The sequence below is a fragment of the Somniosus microcephalus genome, chromosome 11 (genome assembly GCF_052327205.1).
Source record: "Somniosus microcephalus isolate GS21.2 chromosome 11, FLI_Smic_1.0, whole genome shotgun sequence".
Lineage (NCBI taxonomy): Eukaryota > Metazoa > Chordata > Chondrichthyes > Squaliformes > Somniosidae > Somniosus > Somniosus microcephalus.
This window is the reverse complement of record NC_140997.1, coordinates 198379178-198402601: the sequence shown is the minus strand read 5'-3', so window position 1 is coordinate 198402601 and position 23424 is coordinate 198379178. Positions and strand designations below refer to the sequence as shown.

General features: G+C 44.5%; 1 protein-coding gene across 3 annotated transcripts in view; it reads left to right on the top strand.

Moving 5' to 3' along the window:
* cacna1db (calcium channel, voltage-dependent, L type, alpha 1D subunit, b) overlaps positions 1-23424 on the top strand; it is a 792002-nt gene that overhangs the window by 380596 nt on the left and 387982 nt on the right. For all 3 annotated transcript variants that reach the window (XM_086001660.1, XM_086001658.1, XM_086001657.1), the window contains exons 5-7: positions 19055-19206; positions 20311-20463; positions 22135-22331. In XM_086001660.1, coding sequence (XP_085857786.1) covers positions 19055-19206; positions 20311-20463; positions 22135-22331 — 502 coding nt within the window. The remainder of the gene's footprint in view (positions 1-19054; positions 19207-20310; positions 20464-22134; positions 22332-23424) is intronic.

The following is a 23424-nucleotide window of genomic DNA, read 5'->3' as shown; positions in this document are numbered from 1 at the left end:
AATTGGCGCGAATTCAAACAACGCTTTCTTCTCTACCTCACGACGATCGACGCCACGACTAGCTCTGGAACACATAAGGTAGCTTTGTTGCTAACAGTGGCTGGCTCGCAGGCAATCGAGCTGTATAATACATTTACGTTCGCAGCTGAAGGGGACAAAAATGATCTGGACAATTTGATAGATTTGTTCGATAAATACTGCACACCTAAAAAGAATGAAACGTTCGAGAGATTTGTTTTTCACTCCCGCGGGCAAAAGCAAGGAGAATCCTTTGATGTTTTTCTGACGGACTTTAAAACAAAAGCACAAACATGTAACTTTGGAGACTTGAAGGAATCGATGATATGCGATCAGGTCGTTTTTGGAATACTTGACAAGAAGGTGAGGGAGAGAATGCTTAGGGACAATGACTTAACTTTGGATGCTGCAGTAAAAATATGTCATGCTAGTGAACTCTCAGCCATGCACACGCAAAAATTTGATGGGAGAACTACAGCAACGGGCGTGAGAGCGCTGGGACTGGACAACCTACCAGTGGATGTAGTACACAGATGGGACACAAGAGGGTGCACAGAGTTCAGGGCTATGATGCCATACGATTGCAGACGGTGCGGCAATAGACACGTGGCAAGACAGTGTCTGGCTTATGGGAAGAACTGCGCAAAATGTAAAGGCAGGAATCACTTCGCTAAAATGTGCTTTTGGGAAGAGAAAACCGAAGGTAAAAAGACAGTGCATGCTATTGAGACTGAAGACACGGAATCAGAGACTTTGTATGTTGGAATGGTGCAGAATGACTTAAAACAGGGTAAAGATATGGAAAAGGAAGTACATTCCGTAGGACTAAAGACTGAAGTTTGGATAGCCCCCTTGCTGGTAAATGGCGCCATTGTTCCCTTCAAGCTAAATACAGGTGCTAAGGCAAACCTCATAAGCTGGAGTGATGCACAGAATCTCAAAGTGAGACCAAAAATACTGAACAAGACAGTGGCTTTGAAGGCGTACAATGGACAAAGTATTGAAACAAAAGGAACGTGTAGGCTGAATGTTAAGGTAAAAAATCGCATTCACCCATTGACGTTTGTTATAGTGCCTGAAGGACACGAGTCACTGTTGAGGGATAAGGCATGTGTGGATTTGGGCTTGGTAAAATGAGTCTATACTATTAATGAACTGAACTGTGTGCAGAGTGCCCCCCAAGACAGTAGAAATATAAAGCATGATGCTATAACACACAAGTACGCGGATGTATTTCAGGGTTTCGGAGCACTGCCCTTTACATACTCCATCAAACTGAGAGATGACGCACAACCTGTGATTCACGCACCCAGGAGAGTTCCGGTGGCCCTCCATGAGAAACTGCGGAAAGAGCTAGACCGCATGGAGGGACTAGGTGTCATAAAGAAGACTAAGGAACCGACTGACTGGGTAAATTCCATGGTTTGCGTCAATTCAAAAAAGACTGATAAATTGCGTGTCTGCATGGATCCCAAGGACCTTAACGCTAATATAAAAAGAGAGCACTATCAAATCCCAAAGAGAGAGGAAATAGTCAGCGAAATGACAGGAGCAAAATTCTTCTCCAAGATGGACGCCTCGCATGGATTCTGGCAGCTGAAACTTGATGAAGAGAGTACTAAGCTGTGCACCTTTAACACCCCGTTTGGTCGATACTCTTACCAGCGCCTGCCCTTCGGCATTAGCTCCGCCCCAGAAATCTTCCACAGAGCAATGGAGCAAATCGTCGAGGGCCTGGATGGTGTGCGGGTGTACGTGGATGATCTGGTAGTATGGGGCTCCACTCAGGGAGAGCACGACACCAGACTGGAAAAAACACTTCAGAGGATACGGCAGTATGGACTCAAACTAAATAAAGACAAATGTCAGTTCAGCGTCAATGAAATCACATTCCTCGGGGACAAGATTTCTGCAGAAGGGATTCAGCCAGACAAGTCAAAGGTAAAGGCCATACATGACATGGAAAAACCGAAGGACAAGAAAGGGGTTCAGCGGGCCCTTGGCATGGTTAATTACCTAGGGAAATTAATTCCAAATCTGGCAGTGAAAACCGCTCACTTGAGAAAACTGCTGCACCAAGAGACAGTTCCAATGGGGACATGAACATGAGAATGAATGGAAGGGGCTGCTACACATTCTAGCAAGTGAACCCCTACTGAAGTTCTTCTGCCCTGAAAAGAGGACAAAAGTGTCCACAGATGCCTCTAAGGATGGATTAGGGGCTGTCCTTCTACAGGAAGATGAAGGAGAATGGCGACCAGTGGCATATGCGTCACGCTCCATGACGGCTACAGAGTGCCGGTATGCGCAAATAAAGGAGTGCCTGGGCTTGGCATTTGGGTGTGAAAAATTTCATACCTACATCTATGGACTTCCCAAGGTTATCCTGGAAACTGACCATAAGCCACTGCTAGGGATCGCAAAAAAGAATCTGTGTGACATGTCATCACGGATACAGCGCCTAATGATGAGACTACAATGTTAATGATTTTGAGCTCACATATGTGCCAGGGACACAAATGTTCATTGCAGATACACTATCCAGGGCTGCGCCTCGTGCCACACAAAACAGTGAAACAGAAGAGGATGTGGACCTTCATGTGGATATGGTCTATGCAGTACTGCCCGCCTCACAGGAACAACTATCAAAGGTAGCCACAGAGACATCAAAGGACCCTGTTCTGAGGAAAGTGATGAGAAATCTTCAAGAGGGTTGGAAGAAAGGGTCATGTAAACAATATCATCATATTCAGTCTGAGCTTTCTGTGGTCAGTGGACTACTGCTTAAGTGTGACAGGATTGTAGTGCCCATCTCTATGTGACGAGAAATGCTTAACAGGATACATGAAGGGCACCTGGGTGTGGAAAAGTCAGAAAGGAGAGCACCTGAGGCACTCTACTGGCCAAACATGAACCCTGATATTGACCAGATGATCAGTGAGTGTGCTACATGTCAGGAGTATCACTACAAGCAAACAAAAGAGCGCCTCATTACCACAGAGCTCCCATCACAACCTTGGGAAAAGGTAGGAACTGATATTTTTCACTACGAAGGAAAAGACTATTTGTTAGTTATTGATTATTACTCTAATTATCCTGAGATTGCTCTCCTACCCAGCACCATGTCAAGAGCTGTGATAACTCACCTGAAGTTAATCTTTTCCAGGCAGGGCATCCCTCTAACTCTGGTCTCTGATAATGGCTCTCCCTATGCCAGTCATGAGTTTCAGTCGTTTGCTACAGAGTATGAGTTTAAGCATGTAACCTCCAGCCCGCTCTACCCTCAAGCCAATGGAAAAGCGGAGAAGGGGGTGCAGATTGTGAAAAGACTATTAAAGAAAGCAGCACACAGCAACACTGACCCATATCTGGCCATGATGTCGTACAGGGCGGCCCTGCTGGAAAGTGGCAAGTCTCCAGCTGAGCTCTTACTGGGTTGCAAAATCCATACTCGACTTCCCAGGCATGTCACACCTGATCACAGAGATGAGGTATGGGCAGACAAGGCCTGGAAACTTCAGCGGAAACAAAAAACGCTCCATGACCGCACAGCCACTGCACTAGTGCCTCTACAGGAGAAGGATGTAGTTCGCATTGAAGGGCCTGGGTCATGGAATCAAAGAGCCACTGTTCTACAACAGGTTGCCCCCAGGTCATACAGTGTCATGACAGAAAATGGCAATGTGTATCGCAGAAACAGGAGGCACCTACTGAAAACCACCGAGACCTATCAGCCACAGGAGGACAGAGAGGATGAGCTGATGATGGAAATCCGACAGAGTGACAAGGAGACGAGGGCAATGCCACAAAGTGATGAAGTACACAGGGGTAACAATGAGACAAGAGATCCATGTGGTACAGACATGAACTTAATGGACACAACTGGGTTGGCCCAGTAAATACCCGCTCAGCTACGCAGGTCACAGCGTATCAGAAAGCCTGTCGTTAGAGTCGACCTGTAGACAAGGGAAAGACTGTAAACAGCTAATGGACTTCTGGGTGTGGGTAGTGTTTATATGTACCAGTGGTTATTGCAAGGTATAGTTACACTGACAGTTTTTACATGTTGTTAATAGTAATTAATAGTAGTTACACTGACTGTTTTTATATGTTGTTAATATGTGTTCTATGTGTTATGTTATGTTATGGTGTTTACTGTTTACGTCATCGTTGAGGGGGAAAGATGTACAGATAACTATAGCTGTAGTAAAGACAGCTGCTTGACGGTAGCTGTAGTAAAGGCAGCTGCTTGACGGCAGTCGGATAAATAGGAAGCCATCTTGGCCATGCGGCAGTACTACACGAGTTGGCACTGACTCAAGACCTAATAAAGAGTACTCAACGATATCTACTCGTAAGCCTCTTAATACTACAATATAAGATAACATTACAGCTGGGAACATGGGAAAGCAGCATCGGAGTAACCGATTGCTGCTCGAACCCCGAAAGCACCACGAGTGGGAGGTAGGAGATCAGGTCATGGTAAGGAACTATGCCCGAGTAGGGAGTTTGGAACCATTATACATGGGGCCCTGCAGCATTGTAGATAAAGCCAGCCCCATGGTATACGCCGTTAAGATGCCCCGGCGTACAAAATGGTTTCATATTAACCAGTGCAAACTGTTTAAAGCTGAAAGGGGAAAACAGCCAGTTGGGGTAAGGTCTGAGGATAAAAATCCTCAGCCTGCAGCAGTTCACAGGCTGCACAGGCAGGCACTGTGGCTTGCTTAAAGGGAGGGGCCATCCCGCCCATCGATTGGGACACTCCCCCACTCTTCTGGGATCCAGATGAGGAGGGACCCGAGGGCGAAAACCCCGCCCCTAACCCAGGTGTAGAGGAGGAGGGACCTGAGGTCGAAAACCCCGCCCCGGACCCAGCCATGGGACCTGGGGGTGGAGACTCTCAGCTTGCAGCAACAGGCTGCGAAGAGTTACCTGCCCCTAGCCCAGGTTCGGGAGGGGTCAAGCCTGAGGGAGCAGCGGTTCGGGTTAAAGGCCCATCAGCCAAGAAAGCCCCACCCGCCAAGGTCCCTAGAAGGTCCCCACGGACGCCCCAGCCAAGAAAGCCATGGTCACCAGCTCCCCAGTTTAAAGGGACAGCCTCCCGAGTCAGGGGGAAGTCAAAGGACAGAGGTCCCCAGCCAGCAGCCACGGGCGGCGAGGGACCAAGAGTGCAGGACGGTGCGGCCACGCCGGAGGGAAGCGGTGTGCCGCAGTCCAACCAGGAATTAGCCTGGCTGCCCGGAGACGGGCGGCGGATGTATATAGTTTAGGTAATGTAAGTTTATATTTTAAGTTAGGTATTTAGCTTAAGTTTGGATGTTTTAGCTTAAGGTAAATAAGGTGATGGGTAGTTTTAATTAAGTAGTAGTCTGCTAAGAGTGTGTGTATTTGAGTCGAGGCTGCAAGGTCCGACTATGCTTCACCCAAGCCAGAGAATCTCTTGGGGACCTGGCTGCATGTTTTTGTATCTGTTGCAGAAAGACTTTCAGGATGAAGGGGATCGTAATCCTACTCGCCCTGACAGGACTGAGCCTGGGAAAGAGGGGTGACGTGGAAGACTCCCACATCTATGGGTGCTCTGGAGATAGAGCGCCGATAGCAACCGACGGAAGCGGCGAACGGGATGCAGAGGAGACCGTCGTCTATGTCCACGAGGGAAGGTGGCCGGGGTGGCTGGGGTCCAATTCGTCTCAGTACTCCAGCCAGACTGAGTTCACGTACGGGGAGGCCTCCCTCCTGTGCCCCAGGGTACGGGTCGTTACCACAAGGGTCAGCGTCACCGTAGGGAAGCGTGTATGTTTAACGTGCAAGGGACATATTCCTCTGGATAGGTGGTGGTGGCTCAGAAAGCTGAGCAACGATATGAGAAACCCCGCAGTCGAGTGGGAACGGTTGGGGAACAATACCCACTGGACGATTACAGGGACTCATGGGGGATTAAGTGTGTGTTGGGACAAGTGGTGGGAACCGGATCAAGGGATTTACATCTGTATGTGGGGGTCAGAGAGGGTCTGCCTCTCAGGCATATCCATTGTTTTCCACCGGCAGTGGCAAGACACCGGGGAGGGGATGAAGTGGGATACCAGCCGGAAGGTGTGTGCGGTCCCATACACCCCGATCCCAGTCAATGCCACTGAGCTTGTGCCCTGCCCACGGTGCAGGCGGCGAGGTTACCCAGGGAAGGGTGCCCCACCACCACCAAGGGACCAGGGAATGGACTGGTACGAGTACCTACCGATCACATGCTGTACCAGGGGGTACACTATGCGGTAGCCTCCATGATTTTAAATCTCACCGAGGTACATTTACCGGAGTGGTGTCCCAAAGAAACAGAGCAGCTATACCAGGCCCTATTAAAGGACATGTTCAAGAAGTTTTATGAGTTCGATTTCGCCAATATTGATGTGCAGGTTAGGTTGATTGGCTATGATAAAATTGACCCTTAGTGCTAGGGGGATTAAATACGTGGGGTTACAGGGATCGGGTGGGATATGTGTTGGTATAGGGATTACGGGGATCGGGTGGGATATGTGTCGGTGCAGGCTCGATGGGCCGAAATGGCCTCTATCTGCACTGTGGGGTTTCTGTGAAAAAAATGTGAATATTGACAAAACCGAACTGTACACCACACACCGCGAGTTTCTGGGTAATGCAGGGAGACAAAGAAGGGGAGTATGGAATGATGTTTTTACTGCGTTTAACACTGGGTCCTCTGTAATCAACAGTCTGGATGACATAGAACTGCAGACCCAGATAAACGGTTTAAAAACACAGTTAAGGAAGATATTAATGAATGAGAACAAAGTAGTGGGCTCGGAGTTACATGAGGACCAGGCCATGACGGTCCATTTAAAGGAGATTATAGCGGAGTTGGAGAAGCACACAAAGACGGTAAATGCCCTCATAAGGGAGGACAGAAATGCTTCTGACCAGGCTGCGCAGAACGAGGTGTGCGTGCTGTATGGGGCGTGGTTGCTGGGCGAGGGCCGCAGTAATCTGGAGGATTTAAAACAGGGTTTAGTCCCCTCCTGGATCAGCAACAAGCACCTCGCAGCCCTCCATCTGTTTGAGAATGCATTAAGCCCGTGCCAACTCCGGCTAACTTCCGAGGCCTACCCAGTCCCAGCGGATTGTGGGTGGTCCAACCACACCATCATGGGAATAATAGTTAGGATGCCGGTCATGGGTAGGACAGCCCGACCCGCACCGGTATACAGGGTAGAGAACATTGGAGTCCTTCAAGGGGGTGCACACATTCGTTTCACAGCGGTCCCACCTTACGTCATAAAGTGGGACCACGCTATGACAGGTACTGACCTCTCCGGGTGCCGGAGCCGGGGAGCACACATAATTCTGTGTCCCCAGCACTTGAATGCCTATTCAAAACCGCAGTGCGGGTTCAGAGCTGTCAGCGCAAAACCTATAAATTGTACCATGGAGGCAATGGCACAAGGCCATGTTCCCCTGCACGTAGCATATATAGGAGGTGGGACATATTGTGTCACCACAGGCGCGTCCCACTACCAGCATGGACAGCATAGCTGGTGTCCGGTTAGTGACAGCAGTTTCTGTTTTAAGCCCGAGGCAGAAGTTCAAGTGGCCCAGAAACGAATTATCCCCATTCCTGAACCCTCCACTGTTCACCTCACTGTGAAGAAGAATTTTACCAATTTACAGAAGTACGTAGCGCATTTCGGCTCCGAAATTCCCCCTCTCCCAGAACACCTTACCAAAATACTCAAAGCCGTTAGTTTCGCAGAAACATTTTTACACTCTAGAGCAGAAAACAGTAGAGATAGGCGCTAAGATATTGGATATTGTGATTCCACCCTGGTGGGACATTTTCAATAACATAGAGGTCCCTTCGTGGATCAGACTGGCTTCCCACATTCTCGTGCTTTGCCAGTTAGGGATAGTGTTGTATCTAGCCTGCATTCAGTGCAAGGGAAAAGGTCAGATGCTAGAATTCCAAAACCAGATGATCTGGAAGGAACATTATGTGAAGGTGGAGGGAGATACACCTGTTTGAGTTTTTTTGTATTTTTGATTAAAGATTGTTTTTTTGTGTTTGTTTTTAATAAAGATTTTGCGACGCGTTGTTAATAAAGATGTATGTGTACCAAGTGGTGCAGGGGTGTTGGACCCCTCCATGCTTGGATGTTTGTAAAAGACTGTAATTATTCTAGGTATGCTTATGTACACTACATTTTCGTGGAATGGGAAGTGCATGTGTCATGGGTATATTAGATAGGTAATTGCAGGGGAAGGTTGACTATGGAGGGTCAGAAATTTTGCTCACTTCGTAAGGATGATACTTCAAGCAAGTTTTAGTATCACGGGGGGAGTGTAAGATTCGCAAAATTCCCACATTCCCCCAAGGTTATTAATAAAAAGGGACCCTGCATGGACACTTTAAAAAGGGTACTCAAAAGATGGTGTCTGCACTTCGTGACCAAAAGCCTGTAAGATTTTTTAAAGCTTGGACTCGGCTGCACAGAGCAGAAATCGAAACTTAAAATGCATTTCTGTGAAAAGGACTTTGTGTTTGAAAAGCCAGACAGCTAGGCAAACACTGAATATGTATTGCGTCAGATTGGAACAGATCAACCCAGTTAGGCCTAAGCATGAGGCCATTAGTTTGTTCGCATAAATAATCGGAAACAGCTTAAGGAAGCCACCAAGGCTGGACAGGCCGATTAAAATGCATTAATGACAATACAACTCGGACATCGGGCCATCAGGTGCAATAAACGGCCATCTAAAGCCAGTTAGTTTAGATTGGTATAATCATTTAAAACAGCCCGCCAATAGTTAAACAATGGACTGACCTGATTTGGCGCGCAGATTAGGGCCTTCGGAAGGAGTATAATTGTAGGCCCATCAGTAGCAATCTCTCTCTTGCTCTGCCCTCTCGACTCTGACCGCTTGGGCTGCCGCCGCTCATACTCGTGCCCTGGCCTCGTGGCGGGTTCTCTTCTCACTCCCCGCTTTGTTTAACAACCAAGGACAGCCATACCAATTGCGGAGAGGGGAACGAGACCCGAGTCCAAAGTCATCCAGGACCCACGGGCCATGAAAAGGGGCAGACGAAATGAGGCGAGACAAGGCAAGACGAAGAAAACGGTAAAGACCCGACAAGAGCAGAGAAGGGCAGCAAAAGACGCATTGATAAAGACCGAGCGCCTAGTTATAAGCTGGCGCTTGGGGAAGAATTTAGACGAATATGCTGGCGTTTTGACGCTTGGATAGTAAAATCAAACCAGCAGTGAAGACCGCCAACCGCCCCGTCACCGCCGATGACCGCCCGAGGGAGAAGAAGAAGAGAACCCATCGCGACGAGACGACGACGGTAGCTGAGGAGAGGAAAGGCGTGTCGCAGCAACAGCTCCAGCACCGCGCCCTGAGACCACGTGGCGACGGAGCACCCCAAAGGACAGGAGACTAAACCTCAAAACTCGCAATGGTTAAGGCAACAAGCCTTGGATTGGTGAGCATGAATTCCTTGCCCCTCATAGCTTAATCTAGTTAGGTATAGGAGGTGGGATAAGGATAAGGGGATTGTTAATGTAGTTGTTTTTCCCTCGATGTGTTGTGTGTTCCCCATTCCCTGTATAAGTATAGTTATTTGTTTATGCCTGTAATTGTTTACCAGTAATTTCTCATAAGACTGTGTTTTTATTTCTGTTTTAATAAAATCTTGGTGTTCTTACATCCAAACCACTTGTCTACTCGATTTTTCTGTATTGCCGCCTGCACCTAAGTCCGGTGTCTAGAACCCAGGGGCGTGGGAGCGATTCGAACCGCTCACCAACAGTCAGGGGCATAACTGACTGGGCGCATGCGCCACCCGCCACCCCCTACAGTCAGAATGTTCATTATTCCAAAAGTGGGTTGAGCCGTTTTTGTACGAAAGAAGGAAAATTGAGAAATTCCTTATTGATCTAGATGCATACATTTCCAGCACACATCCATTGTCTTCTAAAACAGTTCAGATGTGAGTATTCACAGCTCCCTATTAATGATCTCCACAAACTCACTTGTTACAAAATGTATTTTATTAGTTTTAATTTTAGCATCACACACAGAGCATGAAGGCTTATCTTAATAGCAGCGATTTATAATCCAATGAAACTGAAGTTCTACAAGTACAGTTAGAAATATTTGACAAAATATATTATTAGGCATACTACACCTGTATTCCCATTCTATTTATTCTTGCATTTGTTCTTGATAAATTCAGTTGGTTAACATACATATTTCACTATGATGTGCAAAAGATTTTATGTTAATAAACCTTTGTCAAGTCCTCTGTTAAAAGTGACATAAAATTAATATTTTCTGTTGTGAAAACATGAAATAGTTTGAATTTTAATTCATCTAGTTAGTATTTGTTGGTGATACTGGGTGCCCGAAGGTTTCCAACAATTGCAAAATTCATTACCCATTGGAACTTCATACCCATATGTATTCTTCTAAAAGTTTACATTTTCTGTATTAGAAACGATTATCCAGATTTGTAGATAATACAGAAATTCTACCAGAAAACAAATATGTGTTTTAAGTAACAAGCAAATTATTTTCTTGAAGAATAGCAATCTCAGTTCGATTTATTTTATTTCTTTAATTTTTTTCTAACTTTTGTGCAGATTTGCTTTTCCTTTCTTGCTTCTATTGTAATTTTTCTTTATATTTATTCTCTGGTGTAGGTTTCAACCTTCACTGCCTGGCCATAAACTCTGCATTGCAGATCAACTACCCGCCTGCCAGTGAAAGTTAGAATCTATCCCCCCGTCTCTTTTTATCTCCCGCCTTTTCTTTGGGGCTCAAATAATAAGGATAAACTGAATATCAATTCTGCGAAATGTCATGGTCGGAAAGAATTTTCAATCCATACTTTATTTACTCTAGTTTTACTTGGATTCAGAGTTTATCATTCCAAGAACATGTAAGAAAAACCCAAGTGCGGTGTCATGTGACCACTACTTCCAGATTTATCTCAAGAAATACATCTTCTTCAGTATTGTCTTGCGTATTGCACTTGCTGTTTCATCCAGGTTCTCTGTGTAAAGCAAGGTTACCATTTATAAGCTTTACCATTCCCTTTTTTCGATCTTATACATTCCCTTCCTTCTTACACGCACACCCTTCATCATTCTAAGTTTGAAAGGTAAGGCTATCAATCTTGGTGAGAGATTTTTCAGTTATGGATCAGTTACACACACCTAGCATCTCCTTGTGCTAAAATCTTGCCTTGTCCTCTGCTCCGCTGTCACTACAGGGTGGGTAGTGGATGGCCTGGAATCTGAAAGTGGAATTAGTTGGTAGTGATATGTGATCATTTTATAGCACATTTTAACTAGAAAGGATAGTCTCCAAGCAAAATTGCAGTGTGAAAGAGTTGCAAACATAAATAAAATAAATATAGTGTAAAGGTTTTTTTTGATTATTCCATTAACCCAGTACAGAGGTACCATTCTTTGTCTCGTCTTCTGTCCTTTAAAAGCTCACTTTTATCTTATATCTTTTATCCCCCAACCCCCACACAAACAACATCTACAATAAATACTCACCTCCCCTCACTCAAAAGCCAAGGTGCTGCCCTGCAAAGTATTTGCCTGTGAATATGAGCTCCCTCTGGTGGATACAGCACATGTGCAAAACTAGTCGTACACAATTAGTAGATAGTTTGGACCTACTGGAAATACTCAGCAGGCAAGGCAGCATCCGTGGAGAGAGAAACAGAGTTAACGTTTCAGGTCTGGGACCCTTCAACAGAACGGGAAAAAGCTGGAGATGGAACAGATATTAAGCAGGTGCAGAGACAGGGGTGGGAGGAAGGAATTGAAGGAACATACTGTGCTTATGTAAGAGGCAGGAAAGATAAAATGTTGCAAATGGGAATGGCAAAATCGTACAGCATGAAAAATGGGGGCAGGGGTTATAGTTTGAAATTGTTGAACTCAATTGAGCTTCCAGTTGCCTGTCACTTTAATTCTCTGCTTCACTCCCACTCTGATCTCTCTGTCCTCAGTCTATTATAGTGTTCCAATGAAGCTCAACGTAAGTGCGAGGAACAGCACCTCATCTTTTGATTAGGCACTTTACAGCCTTCTGGACTCAACATTGAGTTCAACAATTTCAAACTATAACCCCTGCTCCCATTTTTCATGCTGTATGGTTTTGCCATTCCCATTTGCAACATTTTATCTTTCCTGCCTCTTACATAAGCATAGTATGTTCCTTCAATTCCTTCCTCCCCCCCCCCACCCCCGCCCAACCCCTGTCTCTGCACCTGCTTAATATCTGTTACATCTCCAGCTTTTTCCAGTTCTGATGAAGGGTCCCGGACCTGAAATGTTAACTCTATCTCTCTCTCCACGGATGCTGCCTGGCCTGCTGAGTATTTCTAGCATTTTCTGTTGTTATTTCAGATTTCCAGCATCCGCAGTATTTCGCTATTGTATAGGTTGGATCTGTTCTGCACTGAATTTGGCACTAATTAAAGAATAAATAAAAGTTCTGGATTGTCTTAGGTCCTGTTCCTTCTCACTGACAAATTTCAGGGTGTGGGGGGTGGTGTGATTTGACCCATACCCACCATACAGGCTTGTAATATTCACTTCTGTCACTGTTGTTGTGATACTTCAAATACCCGCCCTCCTGTATGCTTCAGAGACATGGACCATGTACAGCAGGCACCTCAAAACACTGGAGAGGTACCACCAATGCTGCCTCCGGAAGATCCTGCAAATCTATTGGCAGGATAGGCACACCAATGTCAGTGTTCTCGCTCAGGCCAACATCCCCAGCATCGAAGCTTTGACCACGCTCGATCAGCTCCAATGGACGGGTCACATCGTCCGCATGCCCGATACAAGACTCCCAAAGCAAGCGCTCTACTTGGAGCTCCTACAGTGCATGAGAGCCCTAGGTTGGCAGAGGAAACACTTCAAGGACACCCTCAAAGCCTCCTTGAAAAAGTGCAACATCCCCACTGACACCTGGGAATCCCTGGCCCAAGACCACACAAAGTGGAGGAGAAGCATCCAGGAGGTTGCCAAACACCTCGAGTCTCTTCGCCGGGAGCAAGCGGAAGCCAAGCGCAAACAGTAGAAGGAGCGCACGTCAACCCAAGTGTAATGTATGTACCTTTAAGGGGAGAACTACTTTTTACAGCTCCTGTATACTGTAGTACCGGCAGTGACCACACCTGTATATAAACCCTGAGTAGTGATCTGTACAGTTAGTTCTAGAGTAACCCTCATTCAGTAAACACCGGTTGATCGTTCCCTGCAGTCTCTTGTCTGATTATTGAAGGACACAACGACAAGATACACGGATCTAACACCAAGCACCTCACCCATGCACCCATTCAACCACCGTCTGCCCCACCTGTGACAGAGACTGTAGGTCCCACGTTGGACTCATCAGTCACCTGAGAACTCATTTTTAGTGTGGAAGCAAGTCATCCTCGGTTCCGAAGGACTGCCTAAGAAGAAGAAGATACTTCAAAACCTTCCCCTACTTTAAACTCACTAATGCCATGTCTGACCTGGAGTAAAATACATTTCATTTTGACTGTACAGCTAAGGAAGGCTACATGAGCTGCTCGTTAATTACCTTAATAAGGTCATGACAAGAAAAAATTGTTTTTGTTTACATTTTTATTCTAATGCTTGCCCGTCTATTTTTGGAGGAGTAGAAATCCTCAGAGCAACACTAAACACAGAAAAATAACCTGTTGGTGCTTTCTACTCGTGTATAGCCTCTTTTTACTCGTACCTTTTGATGTAAGAAAAAGGAGGCTTACCATCAAGTAACTTTAAAGTAAGCTTTAAGTAACTTATAAACACACTATATACAAGAGAGGTCTTTACCATGCCTCTGGTAGAAGCCTCTTACAATACTGAACAGACCAGTATTTATACCAGTCCAACAGGAAGTGACACATGACAGGAAGTGAGGTATGTACACAGTTCATAGTTCACAGTTCACAGGAAGTGATGACATAACTTCCCGGAAGTTATTATTTTTATCACATTCTTCCCTCCTGCAGGTTTAGGAGGCTGTGGTCTACCTTTTGGTCCGCAGCCGCCGAACAAGGAAGAGTCGCACCCGTTTGGATTCCCGTCGTAGAGGGTCGCTGGTCCGCTTACATGCGGTTGGCCATTGTCCAGAGTCCGTGTGGCCTGGATTGCCCTGTGAAGGGTCGGGGAGATCATGGCTTCGAGTACGAGCCCCAATAGGTTCAAAGTCAGACTGCCTCTGTTCAGAGGGAGGTGCAGAGCTGGTCTGTGGCGGACCAGTACTTTCATGCGTGGTACTGGGAGGGTCGCAACCTTGAGCACGGGGTTCTACCAGCACCAAGCTAGTTGGTGTCCGATCAGGATCCTGGAGAGGGGTACCCGATAGGTCCCAAGAGTTTCCTGGTGAAATGCCATCACCCGATGTCCCACTAGGTCCTGGTGGGCAGGGAGCCAGATCCCGTAATGATACGGTAGATTCTCGGCCGTCGGAATATCGTATATTTGCATAGGTGGGGTTGGCATCGGTTAGTTCGACCTCGTCTACAAGAGGGTCATTTTTAGACGTCCGAACGTATCTTCGGAGTAATACAGGTCCAGGAGTAGTTAGCCATGACGGGAGTGATGTCCCATGAGATGAGCGACGCTGGAATCCAAAGAACCACTCATGAGGTGTAGTATTTGTGGCTGTAGAAAGCAGGGACCGTATAGAGTGCAATGCACCCGGAAGCACTGTTTCCCATTGCTGGTCTGGTAGGCCCCGAGATCTTAAAGCGAGACGTACGGAATTCCAGATGATACCGTTGTACCTCTCTACCTGCCCATTTCCGATGGGATGGTATGGTGTTGTTTTGCTTGTAGCAATTCCCCGTTCTGAGAGGTAGTCCTTGAGTTCCCTCGACATAAAGGATGGACCCCGATCTGAGTGAATATAAGCCGGCATGCCACAGAGAGAAAATACCTGCTCAAGGCAGCAGATTACTGTGGACGCCAGCATATTGGAGCAGGGGAAGGCAAACGGAAAACGTGAATATTCGTCGATCATGGTGAGCAAATATGTGTTCCGAGTTGAAGAGGGCACTGGGCCCTTAAAATCGATGCTAAGTCGTTGCATCGGTTGGGTTGCATGTATGAGTATACCATCTGAGGGGCGGAAGAACTGAGGTTTTAATTCCGCACAAAGCCGGCATTCTGAGCATATTTTCTTTACATCTCCAGTGGAAAAAGGGAGATTCCGTGATCGTACGAAATGTAGCATGCGCGTAACGCCAGGATGACACAAACCATTGTGGACATCCATGAGGGTGGAGGATGACATAGTGGAGCAGAATGCCCGTGTGAGGGTGTCCGGGGCCACATTCTCCTTGCCAGGCCGATAGAGAATGGTATAACCAAAAGAGGCCAGTTCCATCCTCCAAAGTTGTATTTTATTATTCTTAATTTTGGTTCGTTTTCGATTATCGAGCATGAAGGCGACTGATCGTTGGTCCGTGATCAATGTAAAGTGCTGGCGAGCTAGAAAATGGTTCCACTTCCGTACTGCCTCTATGATGGCTGTGGCTTCTTTCTCAACCGGAGGATAATGTAGCTCGGCACCTTGTAAGGTCCTGGACATAAATGCTACAGGACGACCTTCCTGATTCAGAGTAGCCGAGATCGCCACCTCCGAGGCATCACATTCAACCACAAAAGGGAGATTCTCATCAATGGAGTGAAGAGCCGCTTTCTCCAACTGTTTTTTGAGAAGGTTAAAGGCTGCAACAGCCGCTGTTCCCAGTGGAAATGATCTAGCATGCAGCAAGGGTTGGATTTTGTCCGAAAAATGAGGAATCCATTTAGCGTAGTATGCAAACAGACCGAGAGCCCGACGTAAAGAAGCCGGATTCTTAGGTGACGGGAGCTCTTGGAGTGGGCGAAGTCTTTCTGGGTCTGGCTTAATGATACCATTGCCTACACAGTAGCCAAGGATGTTGATGGTCGGTTGCGACTCAACAGATTTGGATTCATTCAGGGTCAAATTACGGCGATGGAGGGCATCCCGAAATTTTTGGAGGTTGGAGTCGTGTTCCTGTTGATCGTGACCTGCAATGGTAATGTTATCAAGATAGGGAAAAGTGTCCCTTAGGTTTTCCTGCTTAACCAGGCCATCCATTGCCCGTTGAAAGACAGCCACTCCATTAGTAACCCCGAATGGGAGGCGACAAAATTGGTACAGCCGTCCATTAGCCTCAAAGGCTGTGTACTGCTTATCTGAGACCTTCAAGGGTAACTGATGATAGGCACTTTTTAAATCGTAAGTTGAGAACACTTTGTATTCGGCCAGTTTATTAACCATATCATCAATGCGTGGCAATGGGTAGGCGTCCAAGTCGGTATATTGATTGATGGTTTGTGAATAATCGATGCATAGTCGCTGTTTGTGAGGTTTTAGAGGGTTCTTGACAATGACGACTTGAGCCCGCCAGGGCGACGAACATGGTTCAATGATATCCTCTGCTAGAAGTCGAGAGATTTCAGCCGCAATAAAAGATTGGTCTTCCTGATTAAAGCGCCGCGATTTTGTTATTATCGGTTGGCATTGAGGCGGAATACTGGCAAATAATGAGGGTTCATCAAGTGAAGCTGCTGATAATGCACAAAATGGTAATTTAGACGGTATATTAGAAATAGTAAGTCCGGGTTTGGATCCACCAAACTCAATGGTGAGTTTCTTATGCTGTTTTTGGAAGTCCAGTCCTAAGAGGAGATCACTACATAAGTCCTTGAGCACCGAAAGTCGGGTGGAGGGATACATACGACCATGAAGTGTCATATCAACAACACAAAAGCCGGAGATTCTGGTATTAAGTGATGACTGGGCCATCGCAATTGCCTGGTCCGATGGGAAGACATGTAGTTTCAATTTCGCAACAATCTGTTCCTTAATGAAACTATCAGTACTTCCTGAGTCAATTAAGGCATCTAAGGTATGCCCTTTAATTGAAATTTTTGTGGCTGCATGAGACAGGTTCTGTGGGCAAGCAGCTGTAATTGGTGTCGTTGCACAGAGAGTGGCTAAAACTCTCGGTGTGCTTCTTCGGGAGAGAGCTCGAGAGGAAGCTTGATAGGTCCTAGCTGGAGCATCTTGATAGGCCCTAATTGGGGCAGTTCGGTAGGCCTTAGCTGGATTGGCCCTCATAGAGGCCCTTGATAGGCAAACTTTAGCAAAGTGTCCTTTTTTCCCGCAATAACTGCAGATTGCATTGCGAGCAGGGCAGGTTTTCCTAGGGTGAAAAGCATCTCCACAAAAGAAGCATTCCTTCCTAGATTGCCAAGAGGCTGCTAAAGTGGGGTCGTCCTCCTCTTCTTCATCAGAATTATCAGAATTAGATTCCCCCATGATAGGGTTCACCTGAGACCGCTTGAATTGTCTGGTTGCAGCTACAGCAGCAGATCGAGATCTGGGCAGCTGATAGAGGTCTGCATTTCTCTTTGCCAAATCCAGTGAACAAGCTAGGTCAAAAGCTTTTTGTAGCTCAAGTGTTTTACTTTCTAGTAGACGCTGGCGTATAAATGGAGAGGCAGTCCCGCAGATGAAAGCATCATGAATCATTTCTTGGCGGTACAGCTCAGCTGAGGCTGCCTGAAAGTTACAATCTACGCTGAGCCTGCGAAGTTCTTGCAGGAATTCGTCAATTGATTCCCCTGGCCCTTGTCGGGCTGTGGCCAGTAGATGTCTAGCATAGACCTCATTTGTGGTCTTGGCATACAGTTTCTTAAGTGCCCGAATCACCTCATCGTAATTATCCCATTCATCAACATATTCGAACACTTTTGGGGTCACATAATTGATAAGTATCTTCAATCTAGCAGGAGCATCCGCTTCACATTCATCCAGAAAATTCTCAAAAGTACGGTACCAATGCTTCCATACCCTGCCAGCTGCTGGTGCATTCGGGTCCAAGTCCAGACGAATAGGTCTAAGGATTTTCTCCATGATGGGTGGTTCCCTGGATCCTTAATTCCGAGTTTGTCCGAAGGTCTAGTATTTGTGAGTGTAAATACTAAGTTACTTAAATTGATGTAAGAAAAAGGAGGCTTACCATCAAGTAACTTTAAAGTAAGCTTTAAGTAACTTATAAACACACTATATACAAGAGAGGTCTTTACCATGCCTCTGGTAGAAGCCTCTTACAATACTGAACAGACCAGTATTTATACCAGTCCAACAGGAAGTGACACATGACAGGAAGTGAGGTATGTACACAGTTCATAGTTCATAGTTCACAGTTCACAGGAAGTGATGACATAACTTCCCGGAAGTTATTATTTTTATCACACCTTTTTTTGTTGTTGTTAGCAAACAGAGCAAAATATATGACCCCTAGTGGCAATAATTATTGTAAAATGCAGTGCATAAATTGCAACCTCAAGTTGGTTTCATAATCTGCAAATCATTCATGTGAATTATGCACTGATGCAATTTTGAGCTTTTGATGGTGTAAATATTGTGGGTGCGATAACCACTGAAGTTTTTTGTAAGCTCTGCATTGTTGTGTTTTCATCTTAATAGTAAAAATATTGGAATATTAAGATTACAGTAGAGATATTTACTACTTTATATTAGGATGCTTTGTATTTATGACTACTATGATAGCATTGTCTGCTGACCTATTCTGTCCTTTATGTCTGGAAAAATATTTAAATGAAAAGTTATGCTGCTATATTGTTTTATGCCCGACAAGTGTTGTGCACAGAAGATCTTTTCTCAGTTTTGCAAAAAAACCATTTAAAGCAGGTTTTAAGTGCTCTAAGACATACATTTTTATCATACTTTGTTCTACCTTCCGAATAAACTACATTTAAAAGTCTTATGGAAGAATTATTTTGAATATATTTTCAGAGGTCAGTGGTGATGAAACTTCGAACATGCAATACAGATACAGCAATAGTATACCATTCTGTATTGAACTGAAGGAAGAGACTGACAAAAGATATATTAATTCTGTGTACCTTTAATTTTGTCTCAGCTTGTTTAGTGTCGTTTTGGAACAACTAACCAAAGTAGAGAACGTAGATGGACATGCAGCTTCTGGTGGTAAACCTTCAGGTGGTTTTGATGTCAAAGCCCTCCGAGCCTTTCGTGTGTTGCGACCTCTACGACTTGTATCTGGAGTACCTAGTAAGTTCCTGTGTGGTTTAAAAACAGAATTTACTTTTAACTTGGCCTGGCCCCTCGCTCTCTCTCTAACTTCCTCCAGCCCTATAACCCTCTGAGAACTAGCATTCCTTTAATTCTGGCCTCGTGAGCATCCCTGATTTCAATCGCTCCACCATTGGTGACCGTGCCTTCAGCTGCCAAGGTTTGAAGCTCTGAAATTCCCTCCCTAAACCTCTCCGCCTCTCTACCTCACTCGCCTCTAAGACGCTCCTTAAAACCTACCTCTTTGACCAAGCTTTTGGTCATCTGCCCTAATAGCTCCTTATGTGGCTCGGTGTCAAATTTTGTCTGATAATGCTCCTGTGAAGCACTTTGGGATGTTTTACTATGTTAAAGCCACTATATAAATGCAAGTTGTTGTTGTTTAACAAATCGTATTTTAGCTGGGAATTTGAATGTTATTTGATTTGTTGAGTATACTGAAACAAACAATTTATCAACAAAGAAATAGAAATGCGTATTTTATTGTCAAAATAATTCAGATTCTTGATTGCTTCATTAAACTTCAGTAATGTTCTGACTAAAGATAGTTAAAATTATTTTTTTTTGGATATGCTTTGTCATACTAAACATAATTTATATGAATTCCTGAAAGGAAACATGGCCACTTCTCATTTTTCAACAGTAGAGACTAATATGTTGAATAATCCTATTGAAGTTGATTTTTTAATTCTCTTCTGATATCCCAACAACCAATCTTTGAGGAGTGATATACATATGAAAAAATATATAAGGTTTTACCTTATTACACTGGAAATTGACATTTTAATTTTTCTGATAAAACCGAACAGTCAGATTTTAAACATGTAAAATTTACAGTTGTATTGTAGATTAGTTACATTTGGGAAAGAACAGCTCTGAATGATATGAAGGTTCCCTCTGGCTGGTATTTCTCGTGTAACCTAATGCATCCCTACTCAACAGTTTTGTTAGAAATATCAACTAGCAGAAGCCTTCACGGCTACATTTACAGTGTCAGAGCAATTCTTTCCTCACTTTTTTTCCTATTGCATTTTATAATTATTGTCTTGCATCTAACTCAGCTGTTCTCTCTGTTTCCTAAAGGCTTACAAGTTGTCTTGAACTCCATCATCAAAGCCATGGTTCCTCTTCTCCATATTGCCCTACTGGTATTGTTTGTAATCATCATTTATGCTATCATAGGACTGGAGCTCTTTATAGGAAAAATGCACAAAACCTGTTATTTCATTGACACAAGTAAGAATCCATTAATGCTTTTGTCAGTTTTGTAAATTTGACATGTATCTCTAATTTTATGGAAAGGATTACCTAAGTTGCAAGTACTTTCACTGAGTGCTGACATTGACAAAAGTCTTTGATGCTGTGCAGAAAAAAAAATTGCCTTCAACTTAAGTCGGCATCGCTGGCCTAGACCCCACATCCCTCCCAATGGGGCCCACTTGTGCCCTCTGGAGGCCAGTATGACTCATCTCATTAGGTGACCTGCTGCCTTACACCAGGACCCACTGAAGTCAGGGAAGCAGCAACTTCCAGTGTATGAAGTCCATGCTCCTGGTGTTACATCTGGCTCCCCCCCCCCCTTTGCGTTACTTGCCTTGTAAGGGACAGACAGTGGCTCAGCCCCTTACAAGACCAACCAAGAACTCCCAGGGCAGGCAGGGATCCAGTGTATCCAATTCCAATCCTATTGCCGAGCTATTTCAGCAGATGCCCGCTGGAGTGGCTGAGTAAAATCAGCCTCACTTTATTTTTAGGTGTAATATGCAGTATATGGAAATGTTTATACAATCTTTGCAACATTGTAGAAGTACAAAATTGAAAATCCAGAAACATAAAAAATAAATGGCAAGCTGTATACCATGTGGCTAGGCAGATAGCAACTTTCTTCTGTTATATAATTGAGTTTAAAAAGTTCCCTATTGGTAAACATGACAGTGAAGGGGAAATAAAGGTTGTCTTTAGTTTTTTCATGGCTTATTCCCAGTGGCATAATATGGGTGCATCCATCTTGAAATTGTTGACATCTCTCATCAATAAAATGATGTATGAAAATTCAAAAATTGGCAACAATCTATGCTCATGAGGAATCCTTTTTGGTTAATTAAAAGGCCTGGCAGCACTGGGCCAGATTTTGCTGTAGCAGAGCATCTAATGGCATCTGCCGTTAGTTAGACTTTCCGTTCCTTCCATGTTTAGGCTTTTCAGTTTTCTGCGTGGTTAGGATTTGGAATGCACTACCTGATAGGGTGGTGGATACAGATCCAATAGTAGCCTTCAAAAGTGAATTGGATAAATACTTGAAGGAGAAAAAATTGCAGGGATGGGGGAAAGAGTGGGGGAGTGGGACTAACTAGATTGCTCTTCCAAAGAGCTGGTGCAGACTTGATGGGCCGGATGGCCTCCTTCTGTGATATACTGTTCTATGATTCATGCCATTCAATGCATTTCAGCGGTGAGGCAGATAGTGAAATGCTGTTTTCACAAAGCTAACGTTGGAGCAGCGCAACTGGGACAGCAACTTCTGGATATTCGCATTTAATCGCACATCTGCCACTCGCCTGAAGTTGCTGTACCATTTGCGCAATAATAACAGCAAGCGCTATTAGCCTCACTGTTATTTTGACAGCAAATTCTGGCCCATTGTGTTTTCTCAAAAAAGGTCATTTAAATGCTATCAAAAAAAGATTCATAAACATTTTTCAAATTTTCAAATTTTGGCTGTATGTACCTTATAGATTTACTGAATTATGTTTTATGATTATTACTAATCTAAAATTTGCTTTTCTTATATTTTTTAAGTTAGATTTTTCACTGTACAGACAATATTCAAGCAATTTTTAATATTTAATATGTGTTAAAGATACAAACAAACTTAAGCTAATATAGCTTATTACCTTTCATTTCCAGACATCATAGCAGAAGATGAGCCAGCACCTTGTGCATTCTCAGGGAATGGTCGTCAATGCCCCATAAATGGTACAGACTGCAAGGGCGGGTGGCCGGGTCCAAATGGAGGCATCACAAACTTTGACAACTTTGCTTTTGCAATGTTAACTGTTTTTCAATGTATAACCATGGAAGGGTGGACAGATGTCCTGTACTGGGTAAGTGATTGGCTAAGAAGTGCACTTCAATATGGATAATTCAAATAATAACAGAAACAGTATATAGTATGTTCTTCGCACAACATCCTGCAGAAGTAAAGAATGATGCTTTTTTGCCATATTTCAAAACAGTACAGATATTTAAAATGTCATTTAAGGTTTGCTTTATGTTTACATTTCTCAAAAATTATAAAATAATATTACTGATTATTTCATAATTACAACAGCACTTTATTATTTATCTATTTGCCTTTACCAAAATCCAACTCACTTCAATTGATTTTTTTGAAAGTGGCTAAAAGTTCAATTAAAATAAGCATTTGACATGTTTGGACCTACATGGATTTTTAATGAGGGATAGTGTTTCTGATTTAAGAGCTGAAAACTGATGTGATATACTTTATATTATATACAAAACATTTATATTACAAAAATGTGGAAGAGGTAAAGACTATTGTCAAGTCCAAATGTACAGAGCCATTTTCATAGACATGTCAGACATAGAAGTTACAACACAAAAACAGGCCATTGAGCCCAAACAGACTGTGTTGGCTGACATGAATCAACTGAGCGGTCTGCGGGAGGCGCTGTCCAGGGAGAGTATAAATAAAACATAGAAACATAGAAGATAGGAGCAGGAGTAGGCCATTCGGCCCCTCGAGCCTGCTCCGCCATTCAATGCGATCATGGCTGATCATCCAAATTCAGTACCCGGTCCCTGCTATCTCCCCATACCCCTTGATCCCTTTAGCCTTAAGAAAGAGTGCAAAAGACAAGGCTGAAGCATTTGCAACTATCTTCAGCCAGAAGTGCCAAGTGGATGATCCATCTTGGCCTCCTCCTGAGGTCCCCAGCATCACAGATGCCAGTCTTCAGCCCATTCAATTCACTGCACGTGATGTCAAGAAACGGCTGAAGACACTGGATACTGCAAAGGCTATGGGCCCTGACAACATTCCGGCAATAGTACTGAAGACTTGTGCTCCAGAAATAGCTGCGCCCCTAGCCAAGCTGTTCCAGTACAGCTACAACACTGGCATCTACCCGGCAATGTGGAAAATTGCCCAAGTATGTCCTGTCTACAAAAAGCAGG